At 54.3% G+C, this 17942-nt stretch overlaps 1 protein-coding gene across 6 annotated transcripts; it reads left to right on the forward strand.

Annotated features, from left to right (window-relative positions):
• The first annotated feature begins 7508 nt into the window (after positions 1–7508).
• MOB3C (MOB kinase activator 3C) lies at positions 7509–17370 on the forward strand. Of its 6 annotated transcripts, XM_038558147.1 has the most exons (5): positions 8012–8177; positions 10294–10512; positions 12153–12621; positions 14923–15125; positions 15450–17370. In XM_038558147.1, exons 3-5 carry the CDS (start codon positions 12204–12206, stop codon positions 15477–15479), a joined length of 651 nt encoding a protein of 216 aa, XP_038414075.1. In that variant the 5' UTR covers positions 8012–8177; positions 10294–10512; positions 12153–12203; the 3' UTR covers positions 15480–17370. The 6 variants fall into 6 exon arrangements, with proteins under 6 accessions (XP_038414072.1, XP_038414075.1, XP_038414073.1 ...); XM_038558144.1 differs by lacking the exons at positions 8012–8177; positions 10294–10512 and adding an exon at positions 7509–7600; XM_038558145.1 differs by lacking the exon at positions 10294–10512.
• The last annotated feature ends 572 nt before the right edge of the window (positions 17371–17942 follow it).

Genomic DNA, 17942 nt, shown 5'->3' on the forward strand with positions numbered 1-17942 from the left:
TATCTCTTTGTTGTGAATTTTCTCTGCACTTTGGTTCTGGGGAGCCCCACAGTAAAATATCTGAAAAACAAGGGCTGGCTTATTGTCTGCCTTCAGGAAAGATTTCTGGGATGAGATAGCTTTTTCCAGCATGTCCCAGGTAAGGACTTTGGAGGATAAGAGAGGAAAGTAGAGGTCTTCCCAGACTCTGGGAATCCAGATGGCTTCCCTGTCTGATTGCAGAGAGCTGAGAATTCCCCAGCTCATGAGCCCGGGAGCCAAATGCTGGATTATCTGTGCCTGGCCCCCGCAGCTGCACAGAGAATTGTGTGTTGCCCGTGCCGGCTGAAGCTCTTCATCCATCCTGTACATATTTGCTCTTGCCTGTGGTGAGGGAGCAGAGGGGGATGATGTATGGAAGCTGGGCAGGCAGGGGGATGGATGGGAACTCAGCTACGGAGCTCGGCTGGGAGACTCACACCCCATTGGAGCTGGGATTGATTGGCTGGAACTTCCCAGTTTGTCTCAGGCCAGCAGCCTGCACTGTGTCCTCTGGGCGCCCCTGTGGACAGGGGATTGCTGTCAAGGTCAGGGAAGCTCTGGGTATCTCGCTGGTGGTCCACCACGCACCTTCTTCCTGAGGCAGAGACCCTCCACTCTAGGAACAAGTGACCCTCAGATGGGCCTTCTGTTCCTGACCCCCTTCTCTGTGTTTGGTCTCCTTGTTGTGTCTTTCTCCTTTTCTACCTGCAGCTCACCCTAACGACTTTCTCTCTTGGGTGCTTTGTGTAGGATGTATGGAATATGACCTGCACCACCAGAGTCTGCAAGGCTATCAAGAGTGAGCAGGGAATCTAAGGCGCTGCCAAGGTTTCTGAGGATGGTGGATGAACTTAATGCTATTAATTGCTTTAACATGGATCCAAGTACACACGGCTGTGTTTTCATCTACTTTCCCAGGAGGCCATTTTTAGAAAGTGTCTAGCGGCCTTGCAAGCCATTTGTTCTGCTTCGCCTGATTTACCCGTGGGCGCATCTGCTAAGTGCCCAGTGTGGGCCGGCGCACCGGTGATTGGAGTTAGGAGGCCTGGGTGTGAGTCCTGGCTCTGCTGGGTTTTTTCAGGCTCTGCCTCTTGGCCAAGTCCTTTCACCTTCTGGAGCTAGTATTTGGGGTTGTTGCAGGACTCAAAGAGTGACCAGAGGGGGGAAAATCACTTTGTAAACCAGAAAGTTCCTTACAACTGTCAGTTGTTGCTACGGGGTTCCAGGGGAGGTAAGATAAGTAAGAGCCGGCTTTTCAGGGTTTCCTGTCCAGAGGGGAAGACAAAGGCAGGGGCTTCACCGGGAAGCCGGTCTGCAGGCGCGAAGGACTGTGCCAAGAGCTCCCCCGTGAGGAGGCTGCGTCCGGCGGCTGGGGTAGGAAGAAGGCTCCCTGGAAGCAGAGCGCGCCCTCATTCTCTCCGCCTTTGGCAAAGCTGCGCTCCTCCAGCTGCTTTTTGAAAAAGCCCTAAACCCGGTACGGCCCCCCACCCCGCCCCGAGGAGCCGGAAAACAAGTGCGGGAAGTCACGAGCCCTGCTGGCTGTGGAAATCAGGCTCCGCAGCGCGGGGGGCGGGGGCAGCGCCTGGACCCTGCTTTCTGGCTGGGCGGGGTTGCAAGCTTCCTTGCTCCCGGGAGCGAAGCCAACATGGGACCTAGGGCTTCCCCCGGAGGGAACTGTAGGGCAGACTTGGGGGGGTCATCCTAATTGCACACATCCAGTGCCTTCTTTCCCCCTTAGTGTAACTGCTTGTTCTCTTGCCCACTCCTGCATCCCTCCCTCTAGAGGGAAGTACAGTTTAACAGCTCTAGAAAGATAAACCTCCCTCCCTCCCTCCCAGGGTCAAAGAGAGGAAGGAAGGAGAAAATGCATCTCAAGCACAGGTGTATAAAAGGTTCACTGAAAGGCTTTTATTGTCCTTCTTTATCTTTGGGCCCATCCTGTTCACTCCCCGTGCCTCATTTTACCCATTTACTCTGAGGAAGTTAGATTGAGATAGTTACTGGGCCCTTCCCCTTCAAGAGCCAACCCTTTTGTGACTGGTTGGTTGTGAAGATCTTCTGTAGCCTCAGGTTTTTTGGTTTGGTTTGGTTTGGTTTGGTTTAAAGTAAGCTCCAGGGCAGCCCCCGTGGCTCAGCGGTTTAGTGCCGCCTTCAGCCCAGGGCGTGATCCTGGAGACCCGGGATCGAGTCCCACGTCAGGCTCCCTACATGGAGCCTGCTTCTCCCTCTGCCTGTGTCTCTGCCTCTCTCTCTCCTCTCTGCGTTCCTCATGAATAAATAAAATCTTTAAAAAAGAAAGAAAGTAAGCTCCATAAATAAATGAATAAATTCTAAAAAGTAAGCTCTTTGCCTGAGTAGGGCTTAAAGTCACCACCCTGAGCTCAAGGGTCTTGTGTTCTATCAACTGAGTCAACCAGGTGTTACAGGGCAGCCTCAGTTTTATGAGCTGCGAAATGGGCCACCTGGGCCACCCATCTGCCCTGGGCCTGCATAAGATCTGCAGAAGACCGAGGCTTTTGTCATCACCCACAAAGCAAGGCCAAGGTCTGCATGGGGGCCACATACCGTGCCTGCCAACTGGCGAACCCTCAGTAAATACTCAGAATGAAGGAATAAATGAACAAATGAACGAGACAGGCGTAGTGTCTCCATAACATGTTAAAGCTACACTAATTTACTACTGTTGTGACTAGAAGGCATCTCCCGCCCTCTGAGAGGCCCTCCAGCTTTACCCTGCGCCACAGGTAAGCCCGCAACAGGAAGGTTGCCTTGGGCTGCTTGGGCTGCTGTAACGGAATGCCACAGACTGGGCGGCTTAAAAACAGCAGACATTTATTTTTCCAGTTCTGAAGGCTCAGCAGTCCAAAGCCAAGGCATCCACGGTTTCAGCGTCTGGTGAGGACCTGCTTCCGCTACCTAGACGGCCAGCTCTTTGCTGTGTCCGCATCTGGTAGAAGAGGCGAGGGTGTCTGTGGGGTCTCTTTCGTAAGGGCACTAGTCTCATTCCTGAGGGTTCCATCCTCATGACCTCTTCGCCTCCCAAAGGCCCCACCTCCAAACACCATGACACTGGGGATTAGGTTTCAACATATGAATGTGCAGGGGAGGCGTATCAACATTCAGTCTATCACGGGTGTTTTCAGATATTTTCAGACCTCAGTCTTCAGAATAAACATCACCGGGGAGCGTGCTAAGCAGCAGATTCATGGACACCGCCCCTCCTGAGATACTGAAACAAAATCTCTATGAGAGAGGCCCAGAAATCTGCCCTGGTGTGTTTCCTTTTTTAAACTTATTGTTAATAACTTTACTTATTATTGTTAATAAGTAAATACTTGTTATTTAAAATACTAAGTAATACTTATTGCCATTAATAGTTTACTTATTCTTATAAGTTTCAACTTTTTATTGAAATATTAAAACGTGGGATCCCTGGGTGACGCAGCGGTTTGGCGCCTGCCTTTGGCCCAGGGCGCGATCCTGGAGACCCGGGATCGAATCCCACATTGGGCTCCCGGTGCATGGAGCCTGCTTCTCCCTCTGCCTGTGTCTCTGTGCCTCTCTCTCTCTCTGTGACTATCATAAATAAATAAAAATTAAAAAAAAAAAAAAGAAATATTAAAACGTATACAAACTATAGAGTAGAGCCAATAGTGTAAGAAACCACCAAGTGACTATTACTCAGCATAAAAAATTTTCAACACATTAACAATCTGGTTTCATATATACCCTCACCCACTTTCCCTCCAAATCTTGGACAAATATTGTTTCATCTATACATATTTCTGTTTATATTTCTAAAAGACAAGTACTTTTAAAAAAAATCCTAAAGTAAATAACAGCAATTCCTTATTATCAAAAGTAGTCATTCAAATTTCCCCAATTATTTCATAATTTTTTAAAGATTTATTTATTTACTTATTTATGATAGACATAGAGAGAGAGAGAGGCAGAGACACAGGAGGAGGGAGAAGCAGGCTCCATGCCGAGAGCCCGACGTGGGACTCGATCCCGGGACTCCAGGATCATGCCTTGGGCCAAAGGCAGGCTCTAAACCGCTGAGCCACCCACGGATCCCCCATAAATTTTTTTTATAGTTTATTTGTTCAAATCAGGATCTAGAGAAGATCTGTACCTTGTAACAGATAAGTCTTTTGGTCAGTTTTTTTAAAACTTATTTTTAATAATTTTGGACTGAGGGATGCTGGGTGGTTAGCAGTTGAGTGTCTGCCTTTGGTTTAGGGCATGATCCCAGGATCCGGATAGAGTCTTGCATAGGGCTCCCGTCCCGCATCGGGCTTCCTGCTTGGAGCCTGCTTCTCCCTCTGCCTGTGTCTCTGCCTCTCTCTCTGTGTGTCTCTCATGAATAAATAAATAAAATATTTTTTAAAACTTTATTAAAAACATAATTTTGAAAAAAAAATAATTTTGGACTGACATAGAAGTTGCAAAAATGATAATTCCCATTTGCCCCGCCCCCGTGTCCCCCAGTGACAACATCTTATGTAACCACACTAAGGATCACAACCAGGAAATTGATGTTAGTATAATGCTATTAAAACTACAGACTTTAGGGGCGCCTGGGTGGTGGGTAGTAGGTTAAGGGGCTGACTTGGTTTTGCCTCAGGTTATGATCTCAGGGTCCTGAGATTGAGACCCGCATCTGGCTCCCTGCTCAGCTCGGAATCTGCTTGAGATTCTCTCCCTCTGCCTCGCCCTTCCCTCAAATAAAATAAATTAAATCTTAACAAAAAAACAAAAAAACTACAGACTTTATTTCGATTTTATCAGTTTTTTTATGCACTTATTTTTCTTTTCTTCTTTTGTATATAGTTCTATGGGATTTTACAGCACATATAGGTTTATGAACCCATGATCAAGACACGGGCCTGTAACCCAGAGGAAGTCCCTTGCGCTATGTCTTTAGAGTCACATTCTCCTCCCCAACTCTTTTTTTTTTTTTTTTTCTCCTCCCCAACTCTTAACTCCTAGCAGCCACTGATCTGCTGTCCATCACGAGTAGGGTTGGATAGAACTTCCTGTGCAGGCTTTGCGGTGGGCTCTATGGAAGGCTGAGCCTAAGACACTGGTGAACTCCCCACCCCCCCCTTTACTATTACCTCCCCTGGGAACTAACCGGGAACTAACCCCAGTGGTTGGACAGTGTGCACCTAGGGGAGGGGGCTATGTCTATCAGATCCATGTCGGGGGGCAGGGCAGAGGGCTATGAAATTGTCCCAAGGCCCATATGCACACGCTATGCCTCCCACTCCAAGGGTGGGTGGGGAGCCCGGCCAGCCTGTGTGGTTGGACAGCTCTGATGGATATCTGCCCCCTGCCTTCCAGGACCACAGGGACAAGTGCAACCTCTCTTCTACATAAAACCCTGCTGGAGGCTTGACGGCAGCACCCCCCAAAAGACTGGCTACAGCTTTCTGCAGTTTACAAGGACTATCACCTTTTCAACCTTGGCTTCCTCTGTCACATTCCCTTGAGCCTTGTCTTCCTCAAGCTAAAGGAAGTCTAAGCTCAATTCCTCTTACTGCCATGACGTATCCCTCACTTTTTTTCCCTCACTGTGCCAGGATGAAAGACTCAGGATTAGAGATCTTGCCTTCTGGGCAGGGAGGGGCAGAAGCTGAAATAGAAACTTTTTCTTGGAAGAATGAGGGGACTGTGGGTGCCATCAGGCTACAGGAGCTGCCGGATACCTGGTGGGGTGATACAGGGGACTGTAGTTCAGTCTGGGAGGAGTATAGAAATGAAGGCAGCTTTCCTGGCATAGGAGAGGCTGGGGAGTCCCCAGGGAGAGGTCACTCTGTATCGGTAGAGTAACTGGGTGCAGGCCTTTGGGGGCAGGAGCAGAGGGTTGGTCCTAAAAAGGCATTTGGAATGGTGTGGCTGAAACCATTTTGTGGTACAAATGGGGAAAGTAGACTTTCCCAGATACACACAGCAGGATGGTGCCCGGGTCTAGACACAACCCAGCGGCCACTTGGAGCTCTCATAGAGGAGTCCTGTGCCCAGGCTGTGTGATGGAAGAGAGTGCATCCTCCACTAGATCCTTGGTGACTCCTGCCAAGCTTCAAAAACAGGGCCTTAGTTGAACCACTTATACTCAGGACACAGTGGCAGGGACCAGTGCCTGTCCTGTAGGGTTACAGCATGCCATCAGAGAGGGCAGCTAATGTGTTGTATAGCCAGGACCTTGTTCTCCAAGGTCTGGGTTTTTTTTTTTTTTTTTTAATTCATGAGACACAGAGAGAGAGGGGGGCAGAGACCTAGGCAGAGGGAGAAGCAGGTTCCCAGCGAGGAGCTTATGCGGCACTTGATCCCAGGACCCGGGGATCACGACCTGAGCAGAAGGCAGACGCTCAACCACTGAGCCACCCAGGAGTCCCAAGGTCTGGGTCTTAGTCCCAGCAGAGCCTTCTGGAAGGACAGTCTCTCTTGCCTAAACTGAGAGCCATGCAGGTGTTTGAGGGATTTGGGTCATCTCTGGCTTCCTCCGCCCTTCCATCTGCCTCCCATCCCACCTGCCAGCCTATCAGCTTGTATTGAGGCAGACACCAGGGAGCAATGTGGATAAGCTGGGAACTTCTGAAATACCTTCAGAATGGATCATTTATATCTCCCACAACAGAAGGTCCTGTGCTTTTCACTCTTCACCAGGCAAGCTCCTGCCCATCCTATAAAACCCAGCTCAGAGGGACAGCAAATAACCATGTTCAAAGCCACAGGGGGAGTCACGTCACATTCCACAGAATCTTACAGACCATGATCTCTGACCACAATGCAATATAATTAGAAGTCAACAAGAAGAATATAAGCCTCCCATAGGCTGAGACACTAAAACCATAGTTGTAAATCATCCATGAGTTAAAGAGGAAAAGACAATGAAATTTCGAAATATTTAGAACTGAAATGATAAGGAAAGCATAAGCAGTTTCCATTTCCTTTATGAAGTCACAGTCTCTGGGCCCACGTGCCAAGCATTTACCTTCTGTTGCCCGTCCAGCTACACTCTGCATCCTCCCTCCAGCCGTAGGGGAATGCCCACATCTATGGGCTGCACAGAGGTTCCTTTGTCCAGGGCTTCCGTGGGATTTGCCCCCCAGTCCTTGGCACCATGATTGCTCTGAGCTGGCTGTGCTTGGCAAGCGTAGGCTGCAGCTCCTGTCAGTAGCCCCCTCCTCATAGCCCCCACTTTCACCACCCTGTCCCAGCACCCCCTCAGTCAGGCTGACAGCTTCCGCCCTGGGTAGCTAGAAAAGGGCTGCTCTTGCTAGCCCTTGGTGATATGCCACCACTGTGGTCGCCCTGCACCCTGACTACACCTGTAAACGATGCTTTCTTTAAACTCTCCGCAAAAAAAAATAATAATAAAAATAAAAATAAAAAAATAAACTCTCCGCAGAGTGCCCAGTCTGAGTTTCCACGAACTTCCTGTGGATAAGCCCACTCTTTCGAAGCGCTGGCCAGCAGTCCAGAACAGTGTTCTCACCGCTGGATGACGGAGCTCCGACCTTGCGTTCTCCCTCTGTGCGTTGTCCCTACTGCTGACTTGTCAGCACCTGAGGTCAGTAGCTGGGCGTGCTTCATCACCTGATCTTCTGCCCTCAGCGCCCAGACAGGGTATTGATTAAGTCAGCAATATGATTGTCTTATAGGGGATTTGGGGCAGAGTGAAGATTCAGACATCAAGAAGAAAGAGAACTTTAGACTTTAGACCGTGACAAATATAGGTGCTTAACAGAAGATTGAATCCTCAGTTCTGAGCTGGGATTCTTAAGGATTCAGTCTGTTCTCAGGCCATCAAGCGAACAGAAGATCCAGACACAAGGGGAGCCGGGTGGGGCATCAGGGCCACGGTAGATGCCTACCTCCGGGGGGGGGGGGGGGCGGGGGGGCGCTCGCCTCCCGCCCCCTCCGCCGGGACTGCGGGAGCCCATCTCGCTCCTCCCACCCTAGACGGCCTCCAGCCTTCCCTCCCACCCCCGGGCGGAGTCAGCCACCGGGTCTCCGGGCCCGGGGGCCACAGCACCTTGAGTACTGGTTTGGGACACCTGTCTGCCCTCAGGGGAGGAACCTAAGTTGGAAAGTAGAGAGAGAGCAGACCAGGTCTTAAAGGTTTGGCTTTGGTTGGAAGGAAGGAGGTAAAAAAGATCTTCCAAACTGGGCAGAGCTGGAACAAAGGCCTGGCGGGGGGAACGGGGTGACTTAGGGAGAGGGGTGAGGAGAGTCCGCGCAGCCTGGGTGGTCGGGAGGCGGAAGGGTCACCTGGCCTCCTTCAGGGCCTGTCCTTTCCGGGCTGGGTGAGGGACCCCGCCCGCGCGCCCCAGCGCAGGTGGGCATCGAGTGCGTCCTGGTGCCAGGCACCACGCCAGGAGCTGGGGGCTCGGGTGGAGGGCAGCCCCGATCCCTGGCTGAGCTCGGGGCCGGGGGCGGGGACCCACCGGCGGCCCCCGGTGCGCTCCACGCGGCGCGACTCCGCGCCCACTTTACAGCCCGGGAAGCCGAGGCCGGAGCGCGGCGGGGTCGGCGGGGTCGGCGGGGTCGGCGGGGTCGGGGGGGCCGGCGGCTCGGGGCCTCGTCCGCAGGGAAGCTGCCGGACGCCGCCGACTTCCCGGAAAGGCGGGCGCGCGAGCGCTGGGAGGGGTCCCCTTGCCCCGCCCCCCCGGGCCGCGGCGCCGCGGGGCGGGGGGGGGGCGGGGCCGGCGGCGCCGCGGGGGCGGAGGGGACCGCGGCCCCGCGGCCGAGAGAACCGGCCCGGCCCGAGGACCCGGAGGAGGCGGCGGCCCCGCGGCCGGAGGAGGAGCGAGCGGCCCCGGGGTGAGCGCCCGCGCCCCGTCGGCCCGGCCTCGCCGCCACGCTCAGAGCGGCCCCAAGGCGGGCGGGCGGGCGGCGGCGCGCGGTCGGGGTCCGAGCACGTCGGGGGGCCGGGGGGTGCAGGAGGGACGGGGGGTGCAGGGGGGCGGGGGGTGCAGGGGGGCGGGGGGTGCAGGGGGCGGGGGGGCGGAGGCGTGACTCGGAGCGGAAGCGGGCCTGCGCCTCCGGGTCCTAGAGCTGCCGGCCGTCCGCTGGGCGAGTGGGGCGGGGGCCCGGCGCGGCCGGGGCGGGGGGGGGGGATCCCCACGTCCACCTTCCTCCTGGCTCTCGGCCCTCGGGGCGCCCGCACCCCCCGCGGGGACGCTGCGGCCTGGTTCCCAGGGGGGCCGGCCCGCGGAGTGGCAGGTGTGGCCCTGGAACGGGCCGGGCCGCCCGTGGTCCTGGCTTGGGAAGCCGGTTGCCCACCGAGGGAGTGAGGCATCCGGGGCACTTAGGGGCAAGAGCCCCCCGGAGTCCGGGCCCCAGCGCTAAGGGGCCCAAGTGGCCGTAGTTCAGGGAGAGAAGGAAAGCCAGTAAGGACACGGGAGTGGAAAGTGAAGAGACAAGGGGCATGCCACTTGTGTAGAGTCCCCCTTCCCCTTCCCCTTCCTGATGTCTAGCTCACTGGTCTGGACATTCAAGGTGCTGGGGGGGTGGGGTGGGGGAGGTTCAGCATGTTGGGGGAACAGGAATGGGGTGGGTCTAATTGATGGGAATCTTGCTTCCCCTCTCCCTCTGCTTCCCTCTTTCCCCCTTACCTCCCCCAGACCAGTGACCACCCAGCACAAGAAAATAGTCCTTTCCTCTTAGTGATGGGCTGAACCCACCTTCTCCCAGTTCCCAGTTCTGCCATTGGAGATCCCCTGCCAGTAACTTGCTTTGTGAACGGTGGCTGCTCAGAAAGAGGGCCTCAGTTTCCCCATCTGTGCAAGAAGTGGGTTGGTCAGTTGATTTCTCAGGGCTCTTACAACTCTGCAGTTCTTGATTCCAAGCTTTACTTAAAGCCTGAGCATCAACCATATGCCAGTCCCTGACCTGGGCTGGAGGGGAGGACAACAGTAGCCAAAAGAGCACCTTTCACCCAAAGAAAAAGACATCTGGGTTCAGTGGAGGGGGCTGTGGGAGGAGATGCCACTCAACCTGACCTTGCAGAGTCAGACAGAGAGACCAGTGTAAGAAAACACACAGAGGCAAGAGGGTGGGGACAGGCTGGGGGATCAAGTAGCAGCCCCCTGTAGTTGGTGGAGGGAAGTGGGCAGGGAAGATAGGCTGAGGTGATCCAGGTGGGGGTCTGTTGGTAAGTGTCAGTAGAGGGTGCTGTGCAAAGTAGGACAACCAGGACCCCCCCTCTCGCAGTGGGAGTGATTTTGGAAGCATTCAACCCAAGCAGAATTTGGAATACAGGTGCCATGTGAAGTGTGGAGATCTGTTCTGGAGTCAGGGAACTCAGCGTCCACACTAGGGACTTCTTTGGGTAGAAGTCGAGGATCAAGGAATGGATGACATGACTTTCTACATCTTTGAGGGATTTTTTTCAAGAGTACAAGATCCTGCTAGGCGACCTGCCCCTACTTGCCAAACACCTGTCATTCACTTAACCATCCCCATCCTGGCCTGCTTGTTGTGAGTACAAGGAAGAATTCTTGTTCCAGACTCTTCTACCAGCCTGGCTTGTTGCCTGACATGTCACCTTCCTCCAACTATCACCTTGTTCCTGTCCTTCTCCCCCCCGCCGCCCCACCATCCTCCCTGAGCATTATTAGAGACTCTAGAAAGTTCAGTGCTCCAGTGCTCCAGTGTCAGCTCTGAGGTTAAGGCAAGGCTTCGTGGCTGTATTCAGCCTCAGTCTAGGGCTAGAGTCAGGACTCAGATGATCAGGGTCAAGGCCAGGTCAGAGGTCAGCTTGGAACCACAGCTCAGTGTTTCGCCTACACTCAGCCTTAGCCCTAAATTCTGGTCTCAGCAGGTACCTGGGGCCACCTTTCCCAAGGGCTCACACACCCATAGGGCAGGTGAGATGACTACCACGTGAGTCCCAGAAACCTGGCCTCTATCTATGGGCCAGACTCATGCCTGTTAACAGTGGTCACCAGCCATGGTGGAGGTGAAACTAGAATCCAGGACTCCTGCTTCCAAGCCTGGGGCTCTGACTGTTGTTCCAAAGTCTGCTCTGACTCTGAGATGCCTCCATTTAAGAGGCAAAGCAAATTTGTCTGAATTCTAATAGGCCCAGCTGGGTAGATCTCATTGTATTTTTCCCACCTCCTGGTGCCAGGCACGTAGTAGGTACTCAGAACATGTACCATCAGGTGCAGGAGGAGAGGCCAGTGGTTTGTTCTGGTTTGGGGCTGGAGGAGGCTGGCTTGGTGGGGAAGGATCTCTAGCCACTGTCAGAGGAAGTGGCACCTATCTGGACCTGCCACCTCCCCCTCTCCTCCAGCGCCTGCAGCCCCACTCAGAGGCCACCCAGCTGGCCATATCAGGGCCCTTTCCTCTTTTGGAGTAATAAAAGGAAAGTACATTTTTGGTAGAAAAGTCCCTCCTGCTCCCTGGGAATCCCCGGTGGCCGGATGGACTACGGGATATCCCATAGGAAGCTGAAGGCGGAGCCTTGCCACTGCCCCGACCCCCAATGCACAATGCAGCCAGGCTCTCCCACGCTGCACCAGCTGGCCCATGGGGTGCCCCTGAGGTCATTTCATCCAGGCCCCTGCCTCTTGGTGGGCCTGCAGGAAGCTCCCGCCACCTCTCTAATGGTCAACAAGAAGACAGATGAGCACCTGTTTGGAGCCCAGGCCCAGATCTCTGTGAGATGCAGTGAGAGGGGAAAGGAAACAAAATGAGATGGGAGGGATCCCTGGGTGGCGCAGCGGTTTAGCGCCTGCCTTTGGCCCAGGGCGCGATCCTGGAGACCCGGGATCGAATCCCACATCGGGCTCCCGGTGCATGGAGCCTGCTTCTCCCTCTGCCTATGTCTCTGCCTCTCTCTCTCTCTGTGTGACTACCATAAATAAATAAAAAAAAAAAATTAAAAAAAAAAAATGAGATGGGAGGGCTGTGTCCGCTTGGCAGAGGGAGGCAGGGGGCGCCTGGAGGCAGGGCAGGGGCCTGGCGCTAGGGGGTCCGGAGGATCTAGACTCCGGGCAAAGGCCGCAGAGGCTGGCCCAAAGCTGAGGGTGCGAGGGAAGTGATGTGTTGGGCAGTCAAAGCCGTTTGGTGAGGACCTGACCACCACGCTCTCTCTGTGCCCTTGGCCCTGGCAGGGCATCCACAGGTCCTGCCCCTGGACACCTGGCCCTCGGCCCAGCCGGGCCATGGCGCTGTGCCTGAAGCAGGTGTTCGCCAAGGACAAGACGTTCCGGCCTCGGAAGCGCTTCGAGCCAGGCACACAGCGCTTTGAGCTATATAAGAAGGCGCAGGCCTCGCTCAAGTCGGGCCTGGACCTGCGCAGCGTGGTGAGGCTGCCGCCGGGGGAGAGCATCGACGACTGGATCGCGGTGCACGTGGTGGACTTCTTCAATCGCATCAATCTCATCTACGGCACGATGGCCGAGCGCTGCAGCGAAACCAGCTGCCCAGTCATGGCCGGGGGGCCCCGCTACGAGTACCGCTGGCAGGACGAGCGCCAGTACCGGCGGCCCGCCAAGCTGTCGGCACCGCGCTACATGGCCCTGCTCATGGACTGGATCGAGGGCCTCATCAACGACGAGGACGTCTTTCCCACTCGCGTTGGTGAGTGCCACCTGGCCAGCCGGGGAGGGAGGGAGCCACCAGAACCCATTCCACAGATGACACATTTAGTTTAACATAGTGATTCTGTAAGGGGTTGGGGTTGGGGTTGGAGGGGGGGCATGGGTTTCATCCCCATTTTGTAGAAGAGGAAACTGAGGCTCGGAGGGTAAGTGTCTGCTCAAGATCAGGCATCTTGAGCTGGGACTGCCTGCCTCTCAACTTGGGATTCTTCTTATCTGAAGCTTAAATGTGCCTCCAGGAGCCACCCTGGCAAGACCACTATGATTCTTGGAACCTTCTTGAAGAGATGCCTCTAGGTCCTCCTAGCCTGTCACCTTTCCTGGGTTGACTGACTTGCAGCCCCCTGTTACCTCTGACTCGGCTCCAGGAAAGGGAAGGGGGTGGGGATTGGGAGGGCCAGATTGTATCTCAACCTCAGAGGGTTCTGAGGGCAGAATTTTTCCTTGTCAGGCCCAAGCCGTGGGGCCTTCTCTTATCTCAGCTGGGCAGTCCAGCGAGGGTGGCAAGAGATGATGAGTAAAGCACACTGGCTTCCCCACCCAAGGGCAGCAAGAGGGGGCGTGGGCCCAGGCGCTGAGCATGACACTGTATTCATCATGGCATCCCTACCCCCACCCCTACACCCCTCCCCCTTCCCCGCCCAGCCTCCTCTTCCTCCGGGTTAAGGCTATGGGAATCAGAGACGGGTGGGGCAGAGTGGGCAAGCCTAGAGGGGAGAAGTCTGAATACTGAGAGAGGCTGGGCAATGACTCACAATTCAGTGCTCACAGCCCCTCCCCATCTAGGGGTCTGCCATTTCCTGCACTATCATGCCCAGCAGTGGACACCTGCATTTCCCTGAGGCCAACAGAGGGACAGTGCATTGAATCAGAGATTCGGAACTGCAGTGTGGGTCTGTTGGGGTCCAGGGCCGCAAGTCTAGATGAGCAGGACAAGTCTGAGGAGCCTGGGCTGGGCGTGGAAGGGCTCACAGAGAGGCAGGGCTCAGCCCTATCTGAGAGCCGTGAGGACCCATATGGAGCAGGGTGCACCAGTGTGGGCCTGTGTCTGGGCTCTTACTACCTTCTAGTCTTAACCTCCAGGCCTGGGAGACCCCAGGTGTCTGCCTTAATCCTGGGGATGGCTCTGCCACAGCAGAGAGGAAGGCATAGTCACCAAGATCTCTACCCTGAGCGCGGGGCACTGTGCAGAAACTATGCCTTTTTCACAGATGCTGGAGCTTCCCTTGGGCAGGAGCTGTGGTGTTATCTCTGCGGGTTGCTGCAGTGCAGGGCCAACAGCATTTGAATTGGCCTCCAGTCTGTACTAATTAATAGCATGGCCTTGGGCAAGTGGCGTTGCCATCATACACTTCTACTTTATCATCATATCTGGAAGGGCTATCCCATATCATATGAGGCAAAAGATGCAGAGGATCCAGCATAGAGCCCGGCTCAAACTTGGAAGGTTCTTTGTGTTACTGTGTAGTTGAAGGGATGAGAGGGACCTGAACTAGTTCTCGAGGAGATTGTAATTCTCAGGATTAGGGATCTGGGGCCTGCTGTGTGAGTGTATGAAGAGGAAGGAGTTGGGATGGGGCTGGAGGAAGAGGCTGGGGTCAGATCATGGAAAGGCTTTGGGCAGCCACCATGCTGTAAAGTTAGAACTTAATCCTGAAGACCTGTGTTTTTTAAAATGGACTGTAGATGTTGATAAACTCACCTTAGAACTATATCCAAGATGTCATGGGGCAGCACCTGCAGATGCACATATTTCTGCAGAGAATTTGGGCAAAACTTCCATCAAAGTTGAAGAAGGGTTGGTCAGTGACCCCAACATGGTTGCAGAGTCCTGCTCTGGGTGATGGGAAAATGTGGGAGATGATTTGTATTTCAGCAGGGGAGGAGAGGCATAGTGAGATCTGTGCTTTGTTTAAAAGGGAAGCAAGGAGGGGTGCCTGGGTGGCTCACTCAGTTAGATGGTTGCCTTTGGCTCAGGTCATGATCTCAGGGTCTTGGGATCAAAGCCCACATTAGGCTCCCTGTTCAGCAGGGAGTCCGCTTCTCCCTCTCCCTCTGCTGTTCCCCTTGCTTGTTCTCTCTCTCTCTCGTAAATAAGTAAATAAAATCTTTAAACAAACAAAAGAGGGAAGTGGGAAGAAAGCAGACCTTGGTCTCCCTGTCTGCTGCGGGGCAGTGGCCATCCTGGGTGAAGGCTGCCTGTGGCGGGGAGGGCAGGGTTGGGCAGCGTTTCACCGCCAGGATGCTGATCCCCTCACTGCTGCCCATCCTCGCCCCCTAGGAGTTCCCTTCCCCAAGAACTTCCAGCAGGTCTGCACCAAGATCCTGACCCGCCTCTTCCGGGTCTTTGTCCATGTCTACATCCACCACTTCGACAGCATCCTCGGCATGGGGGCCGAAGCACACGTCAACACCTGCTACAAGCACTTCTACTACTTCATCCGCGAGTTCAGCCTGGTGGACCAGCGGGAGCTGGAACCACTGGTGAGGCCAGGCCCCTGCTGCCCTCCCCTCCTGGGGCTGACCTCAGGGCTTCCGGATCCGAAGGCTGACTACTTGCAGAAAATCCAATACCCAAATGGCTAAATTAGGGGAAGGCAATTCATTTAACAGTGGATTCTTTAATAGAGAATTCATTCAAGTCTCAGTTTAGAGACTTAGATCTACAGCTTGGAGTTGGGGTGGGCAGGGGGCTGGGTGGGAAGACGCCAGGTTTAGGCAGAGCAACAGCCAGACCCTGTGGTTTGGGAAGGGGCTGCCTGGTAGGCTGAGCTCTGAGTGACCCCTTGCTACCTTATGTCTCTGCAGAGGGAGATGACAGAGCGTATCTGTCACTGAGCCCAAGCCTGGAGTCGCTGCCTGTCAGATGGACCATCTGAACACAGAGTCACTGGGAGGGGACCCTCAGGAGTCTGGTGGTAGAGGACCCTGAAGTCCCTGGGACCCCTCCACACACACAGAGCCCCTGGACTTGTGGTTCTCTGGCATCTGCCCACATGCCCCCTGACCGCTTATGGATGGAGAAGGGGAGAGAGAAAGGTGGGCAAACAGAAGGAAAGAAGGAGCTACATCTCCACGTGATGTCCAAGGGTGCGATAGGCTAGGGTTCTGCTTCAGGACTTACCCCTTCCGTGGTGGTTCCCACGCCTATGTGGGGAATGTGGATGTGGCTGAGTTAGCAAGAAACATACAAGAGCGGAAGCAAGGTGTGTGTGAATAAGTGCAGATGACTCTCTGTGAGTGTGTGATTCTCACTGTGGGGTGTGTGTGTAAGAGCTGGCTGCTGTACCCTCCCTGGCACATAGTAGGCCCTCCCTATGTGTTAGGTCAGTGGTTGAATGAAAGGAAGGAAGTAGGGATTGGGACCACCAGACCATGACCACTGTAGGAGTGACGACAGGTCAGTGCCCCCACTCAGTGTGTCTGACCACTTGTGTAAGTGCACAAAATATGATGTAGATGTAGCTCTGTATTTGAACTTTCAGGCTACCATCTTCCATAAGCATGAGTTCTGGGGAGCAAAGGAACATAAGAAGGGAGTCTTGCCCTGAGCACCTAAATCCTTGGCCCCCCACAGACAGAGATTCTGATTTGCTCACCTGGAGATGCCCAGGAGCTGTCATTTCACTCATCCTTCTGCCTCCAGGAAAGTTTGATTATAGACAGCCTCCTGAGCGCTGGGGACTATCCCTTATGTCCACATAGGTCCTCTGGTCCCTAAAGTGGGAATCATACACTCCAGTCTAGCTCCCAGAATCTATAGACTTGGCTCTCAGGATCTGAAGCCCAGCACAAGATAATCCTCCAACCCAAGGAGCTAGTGAACTTGAATTCAGAAACCCCAGAGAATTGTCTCCCATCCCAGGGCAGTGAAGACGTATTGCTAGTGAATGGACTCTTCCAAGCTTGGAAAGCCCCCATTGTGCAAGGACCTGCCTCCTGCCCAGCCATCCCCGAGACATTCCAGCTGGTTGGATAGCTGTCCACAGAGAACCTGGGATGTTCGTTCGACACTTCATTACCCCACACTGCCACGTCCAGCCCTGTGCCCAGACCCACAGGTGGGGAAACTGAGGCAGGGGATGGAGAGCCAGGATGGAGAGCCAGAAAGGGCCTGAGGATCCCTGAGGATGATTCAGTCTTAGAGATAAATCTGTGTACATAGGAGGAAGCCGAAGCTCACACAGCAAGGCTTTTGTGGAGCTGGAGTAGAAACCAGGAGTCCTGACTCCCACCCCAGAGCATGTGGATTGCTGCATAGGGATATGAGCTGCATGGGGAAAAAGGGTTTGACAGCCCCTCCCTAGGGCACAACTGTTCCTGCCTTGAGCAAGGATTTCTCATGAATGCCACAGTGCCCCGCAGCCCCTTGGGTCTTCTGGAGCTGTATGCTGAGCCAAGCCTCCAAAATTATGCCCCTCTCCGTGGCCCTGCAGCTGGCTGATCTCTGAAGAAGCAGATGGGGCTCCTGGGGCCTGCCAGCTGGACCCGGGACCGCTGCCTCTGGAGAAGTTCCCAAGGGAAACACTGACCCAGCAGCTTTGCCAGAGGCTCTGGGGTGTGGTGGGGTCCAGGGGTCAGAGATTCCCTCAGGTTCCCTGTGGTTCTAGGCTGCGGCCAGTGCTCACTGGGGAGGGGGTGGGAGACGGGAAATCTATTTTTGTGAAACAGAGGGAAGAGTTTATTATTGTTATTTTTGGTTAAATAAAGGAGGCAAACTAAAGCGACATTGGTGGGAAGCTGTGGTCTGGGTGCCACATGGCTCCTTGGCAAGCTATGGAGGGAACTGGGCCAGAATGGAGAAGGGAGGGCTTTTTGTCCTGAGATCCCAGGCCATGTGGAGGGCTGACTGGTGTGGTTATGTCTGGTCTAGCTCTCCAGGGTGGAGACACCAAAGTTTTCCCAGGGCTCTGGGAATTCTGGACCAAGAATTTCTGGCCTAGTCTAGGACCCCCAGAGTAAGGAGGGCTGGCCCTTGCCTTCGGGAATTCAGTGTCTTGGGAGTCTTGTTTCAGTTCAGGTTCTCTGGCATGGCTATGCTCACCTCACCCTTTTAGTCCGGGTGGTTTATTGGAGCTAATGGGCCAAGGCACAGAGCAAAAATACAGTCCTAACCCTAATCATAGAAAAGGAAGCCCTTCTCAAGAAAAGGCTGTTTGTTGGCTGCTGGCTAGAGCTCAGAGTGGGGGTGGCAAGACATGGGGCTGACCTCTGAGCTTATTCCTCAGGAGACAGTTGAGCCTGTAGCTAAGGACTTGCTGTCATTCCACTGTCCCTTACCTACCAGCTGCCCAGACGAGT

This window comes from Canis lupus, chromosome 15 (assembly GCF_011100685.1).
Source record: "Canis lupus familiaris isolate Mischka breed German Shepherd chromosome 15, alternate assembly UU_Cfam_GSD_1.0, whole genome shotgun sequence".
Classification (NCBI taxonomy): Eukaryota; Metazoa; Chordata; class Mammalia; order Carnivora; family Canidae; genus Canis; species Canis lupus.

What these genes read in the sequence shown, in the direction of transcription:
- MOB3C (XM_038558143.1), top strand. Translation starts at nt 11,460, where the DNA reads ATGGACTACGGGATATCCCATAGGAAGCTGAAGGCGGAGCCTTGCCAC. An exon ending in CGTCTTTCCCACTCGCGTTG is followed by an intron (nt 12,622 to 14,922) that starts GTGAGTGCCACC and finishes CTCGCCCCCTAG; the next exon opens with GAGTTCCCTTCCCCAAGAAC. An exon ending in AGCGGGAGCTGGAACCACTG is followed by an intron (nt 15,126 to 15,449) that starts GTGAGGCCAGGC and finishes ATGTCTCTGCAG; the next exon opens with AGGGAGATGACAGAGCGTAT.